At 44.0% G+C, this 16,178-nt stretch overlaps 1 protein-coding gene across 2 annotated transcripts; it reads right to left on the bottom strand.

The window, feature by feature from the left end:
- Nucleotides 1–1,347: 1,347 nt before the first annotated feature.
- Nucleotides 1,348–15,233, bottom strand: MRPL16 (mitochondrial ribosomal protein L16). Of its 2 annotated transcripts, none has more exons than XM_040437716.1 (4): nt 15,088–15,233; nt 13,224–13,295; nt 9,697–9,845; nt 1,348–1,938 (listed from the first exon to the last, which is right to left on the bottom strand). In XM_040437716.1, the coding sequence occupies exons 1-4, from the start codon at nt 15,140–15,142 to the stop codon at nt 1,453–1,455; spliced, it is 762 nt and encodes a 253-aa protein (XP_040293650.1). In that variant the 5' UTR covers nt 15,143–15,233; the 3' UTR covers nt 1,348–1,452. The 2 variants fall into 2 exon arrangements, with proteins under 2 accessions (XP_040293650.1, XP_040293651.1); XM_040437717.1 differs by having other exon boundaries at nt 15,075–15,186.
- Between the last annotated feature and the right edge of the window lie 945 nt (nt 15,234–16,178).

Here is a 16,178-nt window from a genome sequence, read left to right as displayed (position 1 = left end):
AAAGAAAACGGATCTGAGAAAACGGATTCGGCACCATTGACTTACATTGTGAGTCAGGATGGATTTGTCTTGCTCCGCACCACATCACGGACAGAAAAACTCTGCTTGCAGCGTTACTCTGTCCGCGATGGGGCCGCAACCAAACAGAACGCATTTTGGTGCACTCAGTTTCATTCAGTTCAGCTTTGTCCCCATTGACAATGAATGGGGACAAAACTGAAGTGTTTCCCCCACTATTGAGATCCTATGATGGATCTCAATAGCGGAAAGGGAAAGCGCAAGTGTGAAAGTAGCCTTACAAAAAGAAAAATCACGCCAACCTGCCATACCAATATATTTTCTGAAAGTGGACACCCTGCATGTTGTCAAAATGCCACTTTATACACACAGACACCTTCATGCAATTTTGTATCAAAATGTAATTTTCCATAAAAATTGCATGAAAGTTGATATTAGTGGGTAAAAACCTGTGGTGCATGAACAGTCACTGCTTCCGAAGCCAAATTTGAGCTTTGGCACCTGTGTCACTACTCGGAGCAGTGACACAGGGCCTAAATGTCCTGTCAAAGGGCAGGTGGGTGCTTCTTCACCTGTGGTGACAGCCCCTCATAGGTGGAGAACTCTTGCTAACCAGATGAATTAAAGGCACGTATCCCCTTTTTCAAGCAGGAAGCCCCTCCAATATGAGCATTTCGATGCGCGTATCAGAGAGGCTCTCTGGGTAAAGAAGGGGATACGTCCAGGTTCAGCTCTGAACATGGACAACCCCTTTAATTCACTCATCTCTAAGCTGCACCTAAGGGTACGGCCACACAGCGGTTGCGACAGGTCACGTAATTAGTGTTGAGCAATGCCAGCTTCAGATGCTTCATCCGAAGTGGCTTTGTTCAAAGCTTCGGAATAATACTGTACGGAGATTAGTCTCTGTACAGTATTAGAATGTATGGGCTCCAATGAGCCGAAATTAGTTATTCACGAAGTTGCGTGTGACTTCACTGAATAACTTCAGTAGTTTGTAAAGTTGGAACCCCCCCCCAAAAAAAAAACAAATAAAAAAAAAAAAAAAACATGTCTTTGGTTCTGATTTCTCTAGGCTGATCTAAAAGCTTGACCCAGGAAACTGGAAAGAAAATGCACCACCCTTCTGGGCCCGCTGTGTATAAAACATGTAATAAATATCATGCAATCCAAATTTCATGCTGGATTAATGGCGCGACAACAGGTTTAAGATTTTAGAAACATATTAGGCACGTAACATACATTGTAGATTACAGCAATTACAACAATGGCATCAGGGTGTTTGTGAAAAAAAGAAAAAGAAATGAATGGCTTACAGACCGGTTTGTATTATTATTATCATCATTTATTACAGATAACAAAAGGAGGCACGTAGTCCAGAAGAAGCCATTATATGCTACAGCCAGAAGCATTACCATAATAGCAACAGTCCCCTCAGACACGATCCTTCATGCAGCGCTTGCCCCAGTATCTGCCCTTGTACTGCAGGTCATACGGACTAAGATATTTCCGGCAGCCCATCATGTTACGAGATACCAAGCGCTCAAAAGTCCATGGATTCTGGTTGTTTCTCTGCTTCTCCTCCAGCTCTTCCTGGAGCTGCTTCAAGGTTTCTCGGCTTACAGCCGTGGCTGGGAACGGAAGCTTCTTGGCCACTTGAGTTAGCACTGGCAAGATCTCGGCAAACTCACAATGACCTCCCACTTCTAAAACCAGCTGGTCAGCTTTCACCGGAGTGACATAATGGTCCACTGCACCTTTTCCACCACCCATACGCTGACCAAGTCCTTTGCGGGTTATGGGTTTGTGGGGAGCTTCTATTAGCCAGTTACTCCATGTCACTTGGGGGTCAAATTTACGATTTAAAGTCAACCGCATCATTTCAAAGTGACCCCAATGCAAGTATCCACCTCCCAAAGCCTGTGCAAAAGAGAAAACACAATCAACACATACAGAACAGCATCAGTAGGTGACTACATAGGATTAGGGGGTAATTCATCAAACCTCCTCTCCAGAATTCTGGTTTCAAAAAGTTACAAAATAAGTCTCTGCAAATTTCTGGGGTTAATTGCGCAAAAACTTTTAGACTTTTCAATTTTTTTTACACCACTTACTCTAGTTTTGAAAAGAGGGTGGAAAATGGTTGTGGTTTACTATGTTAATGAGTTGTACTCCAGAGTTATCACTGTCTGTGGAGCAGGCTCAGATTGTGAACAGATGCTGGGTGTGTAATACCGCTGACCCACTACCGCAATGACCAGCGAGAATGCTGATGCCGGTCATATAACCCTTCAAATGGTAAGGTCAATAGTGACTGTGGCATCTGAGAGTGTAGTCTGAGGGAAGAGACTACATCTAATCTCCGCTCTGCATGCCTTGAAATTGTGGGGTGCAGATCAGTCAATATGGCGGCTTGGTCCCTTGTGATAGTTCCCAGGCCTTGCCATAGTAAACTGTCTGTTAAATCCTGCCCGTGCTAAGGACTAAAAGGAAGTACGGAGAATCTGCATAGACTGAAATGGTATAGTACTGCAATCTATGACGGCATGTTCAAGTCAGTTTTTAAAAAAAAAACGGTGAAGAGGTTTTATTTTTCTTCTAAATATAAAAAAAACCAAAATAACTTCAAATTCGAATTACCATAAGTGATCAGTAAACATAATTGGTATTGCCGCTTACATAAATGTCCAAACTATCAAATTCTAAAATTATTTATCCTACATTGTGAACATTGCGATGGATAAAAAAAACAAAAAAAAAAACGAAACTCTGAAATGGCCAAGCTGCCCGTTTGTCACCTGAAAAAACAAAAAAAAACAAAAACAAAAAAAGACCACCACTAATAAAGTGCCCCAAAATGGTACAGAATAAAATTAAAGCTCACCCCGAAAATAACAAGCCCTCACACAGCTGTGTACTTGGAAGAAAAAAAAAAAAAAAAAAAGATGTAAATAAAAAAAGTCATGGGTGTCAGAATATAGCGATGCAAAAAATAAAAAAAAATATTATATTATATATACAGTACAGTCCAAAAGTTTGGACACACCTTCTCATTCAAAGAGTTTTCTTTATTTTCATGACTATGAAGGCATCAAAACTATGAATTAACACATGTGGAATTATTTACATAACAAACAAGTGTGAAACAACTGAAAATATGTCATATTCTAGGTTCTTAAAAGTAGCCACCTTTTGCTTTGATTACTGCTTTGCACACTCTTGGCATTCTCTTGATGAGCTTCAAGAGGTAGTCCCCTGAAATGGTCTTCCAACAGTCTTGAAGGAGTTCCCAGAGATGCTTAGCACTTGTTGACCCTTTTGCCTTCACTCTGCGGTCCAGCTCACCCCAAACTATCTCGATTGGGTTCAGGTCCGGCGACTGTGGAGGCCAGGTCATCTGGCGCAGCACCCCATCACTCTCCTTCATGGTCAAATAGCCCTTACTTTCAAAGTTTTCCCAATTTTTCGGCTGACTGACTGACCTTCATTTCTTAAAGTAATGATGGCCATTCGTTTTTCTTTACTTAGCTGCTTTTTTCTTGCCATAATACAAATTCTAACAGTCTATTCAGTAGGACTATCAGCTGTGTATCCACCTGACTTCTCCTCAACGCAACTGATGGTCCCAACCCCATTTATAAGGCAAGAAATCCCACTTATTAAACCTGACAGGGCACACCTGTGAAGTGAAAACCATTTCAGGGTACTACCTCTTGAAGCTCATCAAGACAATGCCAAGAGTGTGCAAAGCAGTAATCAAAGCAAAAGGTGGCTACTTTGAAGAACCTAGAATATGACATATTTTCAGTTGTTTCACACTTGTTTGTTATGTATATAATTCCACATGTGTTAATTCATAGTTTTGATGCCTTCATAGTCATGGAAATAAAGAAAACTCTTTGAATGAGAAGGTGTGTCCAAACTTTTGGTCTGTACTGTAAATATATATATATATATATATATATATATATATATATATATATATATATATACACACACACACACACACTGCTCAAAAAAATAAAGGGAACACTTAAACAACACAATGTAACTCCAAGTCAATCACACTTCTATGAAATCAAACTGTCCACTTAGGAAGCAACACTGAGTGACAATCAATTTCACACGCTGTTGTGCAAATTGATAGACAACAGGTGGAAATTATAGGCAATTAGCAAGACACCCCCAATAAAGGAGTGGTTCTGCAGGTGGTGACCACAGACAACTTCTCAGTTCCTATTAGGGATCGACCGATATTGATTTTTTAGGGCCGATACCGATAATTTGTGAACTTTCAGGCCGATAGCCGATAATTTATACCGATATTCTGGGAATTTTCATTTTTGAGAAAAAAAAAAAAATTCCTACACAAATCTGCTGAAAATTAATATGTTTATTGTTAATGTGTATTTTTTTTTTATAAATCTTTTTCATTTATACTTAATATTTTTGTGTTTTTTTTTTTTTACTAACTTTTAACCCCCTTAGGGACTAGAACCTTTGTCCTATTCACCCTGATAGATCTCTATCAGGGTGAATAGGATCTCACACTGTCCCTGCTGCTCTGTGCATAGTGCACACAGCAGCATGGAGCTGAACATGGCAGCCAGGGCTTCAATAGCGTCCTGGCTGCCATGGTAACCGATCGGAGCCCCAGGCTTACACAGCTGGGGCTCCGATCGGAGGAGCAGGGGAGAGGGGATCCTGTGGCCACTGCCACCAATGATTAATACTGGGGGGGGGGGGCGCACTGCGCCACCAATGTTTTTACTATTGGCCGGGATGGGGGTGGGGGGCGCACTGCGCCACCAATGATTAATACTGGGGGGCTTGGGGGGGCGCACTGCGCCACCAATGAAGATAAGTCTATCGATCATTCATATACAGGAGGCGGGAGCTGGCTGCAGAATCACATAGCCGGCTCCCGACCTCTATCAGCGGTAGCTGCGATCCGCGGCACCTGAGGAGTTAACTACCGCGGACCGCAGCTATCGCTCATAGAGGTCGGGAGCCGGCTATGTGATTCTGCAGCCAGCTCCCGCCTCCTGTATATGAATGAATGAAAGGCTTATCTTCATTCGTGGCGCAGCGGCCACAGCCCCTCCCCTCCTCTTATGTTCTATCCCCTCATTGGCGGCAGCGGCAGCAGCATCACAGGGGGAGGAGACACTGCTTCCTTCTCCCCTGTGCTGCGGAGGGAACACAGAGAGCGCTGAGAGCAGCGCGTTCTGTGTTCTCAAAACGTTATCGGTATATCGGCAAAATAGATGCCGATAACGTTCAAAATCCTCAATATCGGCCGATAATATCGGCCAAACCGATAATCGGTCGATCCCTAGTTCCTATGCTTCCTGGCTGATGTTTTGGTCACTTTTGAATGCTGGCAGTGCTTTCACTCTAGTGGTAGCACGAGAGGGAGTCTACAACCCACACAAGTGGCTCAGGTAGTGCAGCTTATCCAGGATGGCACATCAATGCGAGCTGTGGCAAGAAGGTTTGCTGTGTCTGTCAGTGTAGTGTCCAGAGCATGGAGGCGCTACCAGGAGACAGGCCAGTACATCAGGAGACGTGGAGGAGGCCAACAACCCAGCAGTAGGACCGCTACCTCCACCTTTGTGCAAGGAGGAACAGGAGGAGCACTGCCAGAGCCCTGCAAAATGACCTCCAGCAGGCCACAAATGTGCATGTGTCTGCTCAAACGGTCAGAAACAGACTCAATGAGGGTGATATGAGGGCCCGACGTCCACAGATGGGGGTTGTGCTTACAGCCCAATACCATGCAGGACGTTTGGCATTTGCCAGAGAACACCAAGATTGGCAAATTCGCCACTGGCGCCCTGTGCTCTTCACAGATGAAAGCAGGTTCACACTGAGCACATGTGACAGACGTGACAGAGTCTGGAGACGCCGTGGAGAACGCTCTGCTGCCTGCAACATCCTCCAGCATGACCGGTTTGGCATTGGGTCAGTAATGGTGTGGGGTGGCATTTCTTTGGAGGGCCGCACAGCCCTCCATGTGCTCGCCAGAGGTAGCCTGACTGCCATTAGGTACCGAGATGAGATACTCAGACCCCTTGTGAGACCATATGCTGGTGCGGTTGGCCCTGGGTTCCTCCTAATGCAAGACAATGCTAGACCTCATGTGGCTGGAGTGTGTCAGCAGTTCCTGCAAGACGAAGACATTGATGCTATGGACTGGCCCGCCCGTTCCCCAGACCTGAATCCAATTGAGCACATCTGGGACATCATGTCTCGCTCTATCCACCAACGTCACGTTGCACCACAGACTGTCCAGGAGTTGGCAGATGCTTTAGTCCAGGTCTGGGAGGAGATCCCTCAGGAGACAGTCCGCCACCTCATCAGGAGCATGCACAGGCGTTGTAGGGAGGTCATACAGGCACATGGAGGCCACACACACTACTGAGCCTCATTTTGACTTGTTTTAAGGACATTACATCAAAGTTGGATCAGCCTGTAGTGTTAATTTTGAGGGTGACTCCAAATCCAGACCTCCATGGGTTGAAAAATTTGATTTCCATTTTTAAATTTTTGTGTGATTTTGTTGTCAGCACATTCAACTATGTAAAGAACAAAGTATTTCAGAAGAATATTTAATTAATTCAGATCTAGGATGTGTTATTTTTGTGTTCCCTTTATTTTTTTGAGCAGCGTATAATTATATATATATATATATATATATATATATAATTTTTTTTTTTTCTTAAAAGCAATAAAACAGTAAAAACAATGGGTTTGGTATAGAGGTAATCACTGACCCACAGAATAAGGTCATGTCATTTTTAGCACATAGTAAATGCTGTTAACCCCTTAAGGACTCAGCTCTATTTCACCTTAAGGACTTGGCCATTTTTTGCAAATCTGACCAGTGTCACTTTATGTGGTGATAACTTTAAAACGCTTTTACTTATCCAGGCCATTCTGAGACAGTTTTTTCGTCACATATTGTACTTCATGACACTGGTAAAATAAAAGTAAAAAAAATAAATAATTTTTATTTATAAAAAAAATAAATAAATACCAAATTTACCAAAAATGTGTAAAAAAAATTGCAAATTTCCAAGTTTCAATTTCTCTATTTCTATAATACATAGTAATACCTCCAAAAATAGTTATTACTTTACATTCCCCATATGTCTACTTCATGTTTGGATCATTTTGGGAATGATATTTTATTTTTTGGGGATGTTACAAGGCTTAGAAGTTTAGAAGCAAATCTTGAATTTTTCACAAATTTTCAAATACCCAATTTTTAGGGACCAGTTCAGGTCTGAAGTCACTTTGCGAGGCTTACATAATAGAAACCATCTAAAAATGACCCCATTCTATAAACTACACCCCTCAAGGTATTCAAAACTGATTTTACAAACGTAGTTAACCCTTTAGGTGTTCCACAAGAATTAATGGAAAATAGAGATACAATTACAAAATTTCACTTTTTTGGCATATTTTCCATTTTAATAATTTTTTTCAAGTTACAAAGCAAGGGTTAACAGCCAAACCAAACTCAATATTTATGGCCCCGATTCTGTAGTTTACAGAAACACCCCATATGTGGTCGTAAACCGCTGTACGGGCACAGAAGGAAAGGAATGCCATGGGGTTTTTGGAAGGCAGGTTTTGCTGGACTGGTTTTTTTGACACCATGTCCCATTTGAAGCCCCCCTGATGCACCCCTAGAGTAGAAACTCCAAAAAAAGTGACCCCATTTTAGAAACTACGGGATAGGGTGGCAGTATTGTTGGTACTAGTTTAGGGTACATATGATTTTTGGTTGCTCTATATTACACTTTTTGTGAGGCAAGGTAACAAGAAATAGCTGTTTTGGCACAGTTTTTATTTTTTGTTATTTACAACATTCATCTGACAGGTTAGATCATGTGATATTGATAAAGACCAGGTTGTCACGGATGCGGCGATACCTAATATGTATACTTTATTTATTTATGTAAATTTTACACAAGGATTTCATTTTTGAAGCAAAAAAACAACAACAACATGTTTTAGTGTTTCCATAGTCTGAGAGCCATAATTTTTTCAGTTTTTGGTCGATTACCTTAGGTAGGGTATGATTTTTGCGGGATGAGATGATGGTTCGATTGGCACTATTTTGGGGTGCGTGTGACTTTTTGATCGCTTGCTATTACACTTTATGTGATGTAAGGTGACAAAAAAATGGTTTATTCAGCACAGTTTTTATTTTACATTTTTTTTACGGTGTTCATCTGAGGGGTTAGGTCATGTGATATTGTTACAGAGCCGGTCAATACGGACGCGGCGATACCCAATATGTATACTTTTTTTTTAAAATTTATGCAAGTTTTACACAATAACAGCTTTTTTAAAACAAAAGAAAAAATGATGTTTTAGTGTCTCCATATTCTGAGCCATAGTTTTTTTATTTTTTGGGCGATTATCTTAGGTAGGGTCTCATTTTTGCGGGATGAGGTGACTGTTAGATTGGTACTATTTTGGTGGGCAAACGCCTTTTTGATCGCTTGCTGTTGTACTTTTTGTGATGTAAGGTGACAAAAAAAAAATGGTTTATTTAGCACAGTTTTTATTTGTTATGGTGTTCATCTGAGGGGTTATGTCATGTGATATGTTTATAGAGCCGGTCGATACGGACGCGGCGATACCTAATATGTATACTTTTTTTTTACCGCTATTTTTTTACTTTATTTGGGGAAAATGACGTTTTTGTTTATTTTTAATTGAAACTTAAGTTTTTTTGGGGGGGGGGGGGGGTCTAAACCTTTACAATGCATTCCAATACTTCTGTATTGGAATGCATTGGCTGTATGAGTAATACTGTGTGTATTACTCATACAGCTTCAGCCCTGTGAGATCCAGGGGGCTGGATCTCACAGGCTCGTCACCGGAAGGCAGCATGATGCCTTCCTTACGCATCTCGCTGACTTCTATGCCATCGGGTCCCCCCTACAGCCACATGGGGACCCGATGGCACCGCCGATTGCCGCCGCAAACCGCAGGTCTGAATCGACCTGTGGCGATCGCCGACACGGGTGTGGGGATGTCACGGCGGCATTGTGACAGGATGCCCGCTGAATGATTTCAGCGGACATCCTGCTCCTATTAAACCCCGCCGCGCCGCAATTTAGTTTTAAAGTTATGACGTACTGGTACGTCATGGGTCCTTAAGTGGTTAAAACAAGATCCAAAAAGCAATGGCAAAAGTGCCTTTTTCTTATTTCCCTGATTTTCAATACAAGATATGGTAAATTAAAAATACAACTTGTCCTACAAGAAAAAAAAAACTGGCCTAGTTCTGAAGGAATTAAAGGGGTTGTCCCATCTCATCGTTTCCTTGACGACATGGGACTAAGTGTCAACCCCAGGTGGCCAGGATTACGGAGACTGCCGAGCGGGCTGGCGATTGGCTGTTTCCATAACTCCCATTAAAGTGAATGGGAGCTACGTAAACTGCATAGCAGAACAAGCTACAGAGTCCCAGAAACTGCGCAGCTTGCCGGGCTATGCTATCTGCGTGATGGAGCACTAAGACAAATGGACACTACTCCATAGTGCTCACATACCAGCATAACATGAAGACAGCAGTGTACATACAATAGTATATTACCTATATGTAAAGACCTGGTCGTGATTTACTACTCAGTGATATAGATAGAATTTTCTCACCAAAATACCATACTGTCCTTCCTGGAAGTCCCGCCCTTGTAATGCTGGACCACGAATGTCCTTTAAAGTCTTAGGAACCTTCACTACTTTAACAACATCTGGAACTTTATTCATAAAGCGCAATTTAGGCCGTTCTTTAATAATGATTCCTGAGAAGGAGGGAGACAAGCAGGTGAGTGCACGGTCTGGCTGACATCTAAGGGAACCTGTCACCTCAAAAATGCATCTACACCCCTCAGCAGTACCTCGTAGTAGCCCGCAGCCTGTTAATAATCATGTTTCATCCAGTTGTCCGATGCTGCGCAAGTTCATAAAATGCAGTTTTAGGCTCCATTCACACATCCGTAGAATGTGTCCGCATCCGTTCCACAAATTGCGGAACGAGTGCCAACCCATTCATTCTCTATGGGGACGGAATGGATGCGGAGAGCATACTAAGTGCTCTCCGCATCCGCATTTCCAGAGCGCGGCCCTGATCTTCCGGTCCGCGGCTCCGGAAAAAAAAAATAGAACATGTCCTATTCTTGTCCGCAATTACGGACAAGAATAGGCAGTTCTATGGGGGTGCCGGCCGGGTGTATTGCGGATCCGAAATGCACTACGAACGCGTGAATGGACCCTTATTCTCCATCAAGTCTATAGCGGAAGTCATGTGGCGCGCTGCGCAAGCGCACTTCAGCGAAGCATTCCTGCAGCCTCCACACTGACAGTCATCTCCATTAAAATACAGCTCCATTAATCTACATTAATTTGTACACTCGCCACGCATCGTGCTCGGCCGCGGTCGGCATTTAGTAAAACTAACTCTATGCCGCCATTGATAGTAAAGGATGAAATGGATAGTAAAGAAAGAGATGGATAGTCTCTTACTTTACTATCCATTTCCTTCTTTACTATCAATGGCGGCATAGAGTTAGTTTTACTAAATGCCGAGCGCAGCGAGGCCGAGCCCGATGCGTGGCGAGGGTACAAATTAATGTAGATGCTGTATTTTACTGGAGGTGACTGTCACTTTAAGACGATGATTCGGATGATTTGTGGAAGTGCGCTTGTGCGCTTGCGCAGCGCACCACGTCACTTCCGCTATAGACTTTCGGCAAGCTATAGAGATCTGGCAGAACACCGGCTAGCTTGAAGTCAAGGGGGCGGCGGTCTCCTTGCTTCAAGTCAAGTTAACCACGCCCCCTAACCGTCCCCTCTTGCCTGAGAGTGACAGCCTGCAGAATGGCCGCGATTCCACAAGTCTCGTTCAAGTGCATTGCGCCGCTAAAACCCAGCTAACAGCAGCAGCAGGAGATGGAATAGCTCATTATTACAAACCAGACTTGGGGAATTGTGGACGCACTGCAGGCTTTCATTTTCAGGCAAGAGGGGACGGTTAGGGGGCTGGTTACCTTGACTTGAAGCAGGGAGGCCGCTGCCCCCTTGACTTCAAACTGGACGGCACTATAGCGCTGATGGAGAATAAAACAGTGTTTTTTTTTAACTTCCTCAGCATCGAACAACAGGATGAAACATATGATTAATAACAGGCTGTGGGCTACTATGAGGTACTGCTGGGGGGTGTAGATGCATTTTTGAGGTGACAGGTTCCCTTTAAATACATGGTATACATATGCAGTGATAAGGAATGATATCCACACGTCTCCAGACAGAAATCAGGAGGGGAAATGTTCTCCAATTTCCCACACGCTATTGGGTCACAGGTCACTGCAGCGGCCAGTCAGTGGCTACAGAGGTCACGTGACCCACGTCAAATCAGATGGTGACGGGGAGAGAACGGAGAGCTACAGCAGGGGAGCAAAGGAGCCGAAACCCAATGGCGGGATCAAGTAGGTACGATTCCTTCCACAGATCTGGCAATGTTGAGGGTTTGCCTGGAAGCCCACGGGGGTGAAGAACACATTTAAGGTGCAGGTGAGTGCACTTTTGGCCTACGGCTTTATCTCCTGACTTTCCCTTACACATACTTGCTCGATTTGGCCGAGTATGTATGTGCTTTCAGTGGAGAGAAAGCCGCTACCAGAGACCTCTGGCAGCACCTCATCTTCTTGGAGAACAAAAGGATCGGGCATTGAAACTGAACGAGACCAATACTTCCCTTTCCTGACATCATCTGTAGGGGGAGAGTCAGGAGCTCCCCATACACATTAGGGTGGGTTCACATCTGTTTTTTTCCATCAGTTTAACGTACACAAGAAAACGTATACGTTAAACAACGGATGCCTCAGACTGATGCCATATAGTTGCATCCGTTCACCATATCCCTTCATGTATACGGTTCCCCCCCTATTAGACTCTGTAAGATATGTCAAATGGAGGCATAAAACGTGATGTGACCCTACCCTAGTGCAGGGATCTGCAACCTCCGGCATTCCAGCTGTTCTGAAACTACAACTCCCAGAATCCTCCTTTCACTTCTATGAGCGTTACAAGAACAGCCAAGACAGTGTGCAAGCTGGGAAGTGTAGTTTCACAGCAGCTGGAGTGCCGACGGTATAATACGGTATCTGAAGGAACAGACGATGTAACACAACCTCCCATACAATCAGGAAACGCTGGTACAGTAAGGTCTGAAATGGCTACGGATGCCGCATTATGGCTCAGCGTGGTATGAAGCTGTAATATTGTAGGCATGGACCGGCACCTGTGCTGCCAGAAGATGCGCCTAATTTATGTCTAGGTGCAGGCCTCATCATAAATTAGGCGCATCCTCCGGCAGGCCGAGCACCTAAACAGATATCTACGACAGCTCAGAGCAGCTGCAGATTTCTGGCTTTATTTGCGTCAGAAAACTGGTGTAAAAGATAAATGTGTCTCGGGTGCTGAGCACACCCCTCTCCCACCGTTACTACACCTCCTTTTGGAAAAGTCACGAGGGCAGTGTAAAAAGAGGCAGTTAGGAAAAAGACACACACAGCTAGAGACTTTTCAAAGCCACTTTTCTGGCGTAAGGGAGATGATAAATCTCTGCGTGTGAGCGCGATTTCCCGTTATGGAAACGGCTCGTTTCGCAGGAGCACACGGCATTATACGGATTTATAATGCTATGTGCCTCAGATAATGCATGACCGTACTTCTACTGAATTATACCGACAGCATTATGTCAGTACAATTCAGTAGATACAGTTCATGCAGAGACACACTGCATTATAAATCCGTATAATGCAGTGCACTCCTGCAAAACGAGCAGTTTCCATAACGGGAAATCACGCCCAAACATGAAGCGCGATTCCTGCACAGGGTACACTCGTCTGAAATTAGCCTTAGGGTCCATTCACACGTCCGTTTTTTCTTTCCTGATCTGTTCCGTTTTTTCAGGAACAGATCTGGACCCATTCATTTTCAATGGGTCCTGGAAAAAATCTGACATTGAGCTGTCCGTTTTTTTCCAGGACCCATTGAAAATGAATGGGTCCAGATCTGTTCCTGAAAAAACGGAACAGATCAGGAAAGAAAAAACGGACGTGTGAATAGACCCTTAGTCTTGCAAATTTCTAGTCTTTCACTCTCTAGGACAAACTCACCTTTAAAATCCGGGGGAGGTTCACTGGAGCGCAGTCCAGCCATAACCACCTTAAACGTGCTTGACACGCAATCTACAGAGAGAGAGAAGGGAATGACAGGGGGAATAATGGTCTGCACACCAGAAATAATAAAAAGCATGAAATATAGATTTGATGAGGGGGGGGGCTACGATACCCTTCATGAAATCGCTAAGGGCACATTTACACGACATCTATTAAAACAAATAGACTGTTAATTTTCCATGACTATTTTGCATCCATTTTCCGGCCACTGTATTTGATATATTAATTTATTTTATTTTTTTAACCCTGCAGTGTACTCAGTCTATATATTCTCTCCCTCCCCCCCAGTGTGTACAGTATACATTATGCCCCACAGTATCTATAATGTTATCATACAGTGTCATGTTTGTAAGGTCATTTTCTGATGACACATTCCCTATAAAACCACCCAGCATCTAGTATGTGCCCTCCCTTGGGGCCTTCAGCATCTAGTATGTGCCCTCCCTTGGGGCCCCCAGCATCTAGTATGTGCCCTCCCTTGGGGCCCCCAGCATCTAGTATGTGCCCTCCCTTGGGGCCCCCAGCATCTAGTATGTGCCCTCCCTTGGGGCCCCCAGCATCTAGTATGTGCCCTCCCTTGGGGCCCCCAGTATCTATATTTCTGCATCTAGCTCTCCCAGTATCTATAACTTCTCCCTTCGTGCCCCAAATATCTTATAATTTCTCCCTTAGTGCCCCCCAGTATCTATAATGCCTCCCAGTAAATACAATGCCCTCTGTATATCTTATGGCCCCCACTTTGCCCTCATGATAAAGTGGACAAAAGAAAATGCTCGCCTTACCACAGGAACTGCTGGGAATACTAGCTCTGCATTGGAGGCTGCAGGACCTGACGCTCCCAGTGTGATCATGTGATGTCACAACGCTGGAAGTGTAAGGTCCTGCAGCCTCCAGTGCAGAGCTAGTGTTCCCAGCCATTCCTGTGGTGAGGAGAGTATTTTTTTCAACCTGCTGCTCTGCTCACGTACCCATTTTAAATGGCCATTAAAAATGGGCCCATTGATTTCAATGGGGTCCGTCTGGCCATTAAAAAGGCGAAAATAGGTCATATCCTATTTTTTGATGGTCGCTATTCATTGGCTGTTAAAAAAAAAAAAAAACACTGTGATTGGCCCCATAGACTGCCGTGTAAATGCACCCTGAGGATTACACAGTTGTCCATTCTTCTGTATGGCTGCCATATTAGGCTTCATTATAAGTGGACGCCATAAGGGATCCATCTGGGGTCTGACGTTTAGACGAACAGTGCCTCAGACACAAATGTGAGCTGAGCCTAATATTACACTTCTTTAGCAGGAAACGGAGATCGGTACAAGGGTGGGTGGCAACATATCTTTATCATATGCCTAACCTGCTGCGGAACCTCTTTCAGGAAAGAATGGAGAAGCCTCAAGTCATGTCACCAGTGTCTATTATAGGATTCCCCTTAGACCCTGGCTAGACAGAGACTTCAGCCATCTGCCGCACAGTGGTATATGCCCACAGTCACACTTCATAGACTCCTTTACTACTGACAAGGTCCAAGGTCATATTGCACTCCATTCACATTTTAAACTATCAGATTTAATAACAGCAAATTGTCACACTATGGAACTATCCTTTTATAAAAAGCCATTTTGTCAAAGCTTTATCACATACTTTTAAAGTCAATATGTCTCTAACAAAATGGCCGCAATATTCTGGCGACACATAGCACTGCAGATGTCAGCTTCTAGTGAGCGCAGAGCTATGCCGAATGTCGCTAAGTATAAGTTCGTCAGCGCTACCCTGGAAAAACAAAGCACGCACCCGTGATGCCCACCTTTCAAGAGGACGCGACGGAGCCCCGTCACCCGACTCCAAAGACACAGCGCCATCCCCGGTAGGATAAAAGACAGGGATGCACTACTCACAAGCACAGCGCCATCTTCTCCAGGATGTGACGTCAGTGGGCAGGAACTCGGTCAAGGTCAGTACTTCCACATGAACAACACTGACACCTGCTGGAAAGGAGTATGACATGTTATATACTCCTTACCAGCAGGTGTCATATTCTATCTATCTATCTATCTATCTATCTATAGTTCTTTTTTATTCTACTTTTTTGTTTTGCAAGTAATCGGGACAACACTGCCGCTTACTGGTGAGAACATTAGCAGTTATATCTTGAAGGTAATCTGGATATCACTGCCACCTACTGGTGAGAAGAACATTTGCAGTTATATCTTGAAGGGAATCTGGATATCACTGCCACCTACTGGTGAGAAGAACATTTGCAGTTATATCTTTAAAGGGGTTCTGCAGTTTGTTTAAACTGGTGATCTATCCTCTGGATAGATCATCAGCATCTGACTGGCGGGGGTCCGACACCCGGGACCCCCGCCAATCAGCTGTTTCAGAAGGCAGCAGCGCTCCAGCAGCGCCGCGGCCATCTCACTGTTTACCGCTGGCCCAGTGACGTCACAACTAGTATCAACTGGCCTGGGAGTGGCTAAGCTCTGTTTACTTGAATGGAGCTTAGTTGATACTAGTTGTGACATCACTGGGCCAGCGGTAAACAGTGAGAAGGCCGTGGCGCTACTGGAGTGCCGCTGCCTTCTCAAACAGCTGATCGGCAGGGGTCCCGGGTGTCGGACCCCCGCCGTTCAGATGCTGATGATCTATCCAGAGGATAGATCATCAGTTTAAACAAACTGCAGAACCTCTTTAAGGTAACCTGGATATCACTGCCACCTACTGGTGAGAAGAACATTAACCGTTACATCTTGAAGGTAATCTGAATAACACTGCCACCTACAGGTGAGAAGAACATCTGCAGTTATATCTTGAAGGTAATCTTGATAACACTGCCAATTCACGGGAAAAAAATAAATATAAAACATCCTGCACGATATGATAATGAATGTTGCAGAT

Source organism: Bufo bufo, chromosome 6 (genome assembly GCF_905171765.1).
Source record: "Bufo bufo chromosome 6, aBufBuf1.1, whole genome shotgun sequence".
Lineage (NCBI taxonomy): Eukaryota > Metazoa > Chordata > Amphibia > Anura > Bufonidae > Bufo > Bufo bufo.
The sequence above is the reverse complement of the archived record's forward strand: the minus strand, read 5'-3'. Positions and strand labels throughout refer to the sequence as shown.

What these genes read in the sequence shown, in the direction of transcription:
- MRPL16 (XM_040437716.1), bottom strand. Translation starts at nt 15,142, where the DNA reads ATGGCGCTGTGTCTTTGGAGTCGGGTGACGGGGCTCCGTCGCGTCCTC. An exon ending in CCGTCGCGTCCTCTTGAAAG is followed by an intron (nt 13,296 to 15,087) that starts GTGGGCATCACG and finishes CTCTCTCTGTAG; the next exon opens with ATTGCGTGTCAAGCACGTTT. An exon ending in AAGGACAGTATGGTATTTTG is followed by an intron (nt 1,939 to 9,696) that starts GTGAGAAAATTC and finishes TCTTTTGCACAG; the next exon opens with GCTTTGGGAGGTGGATACTT.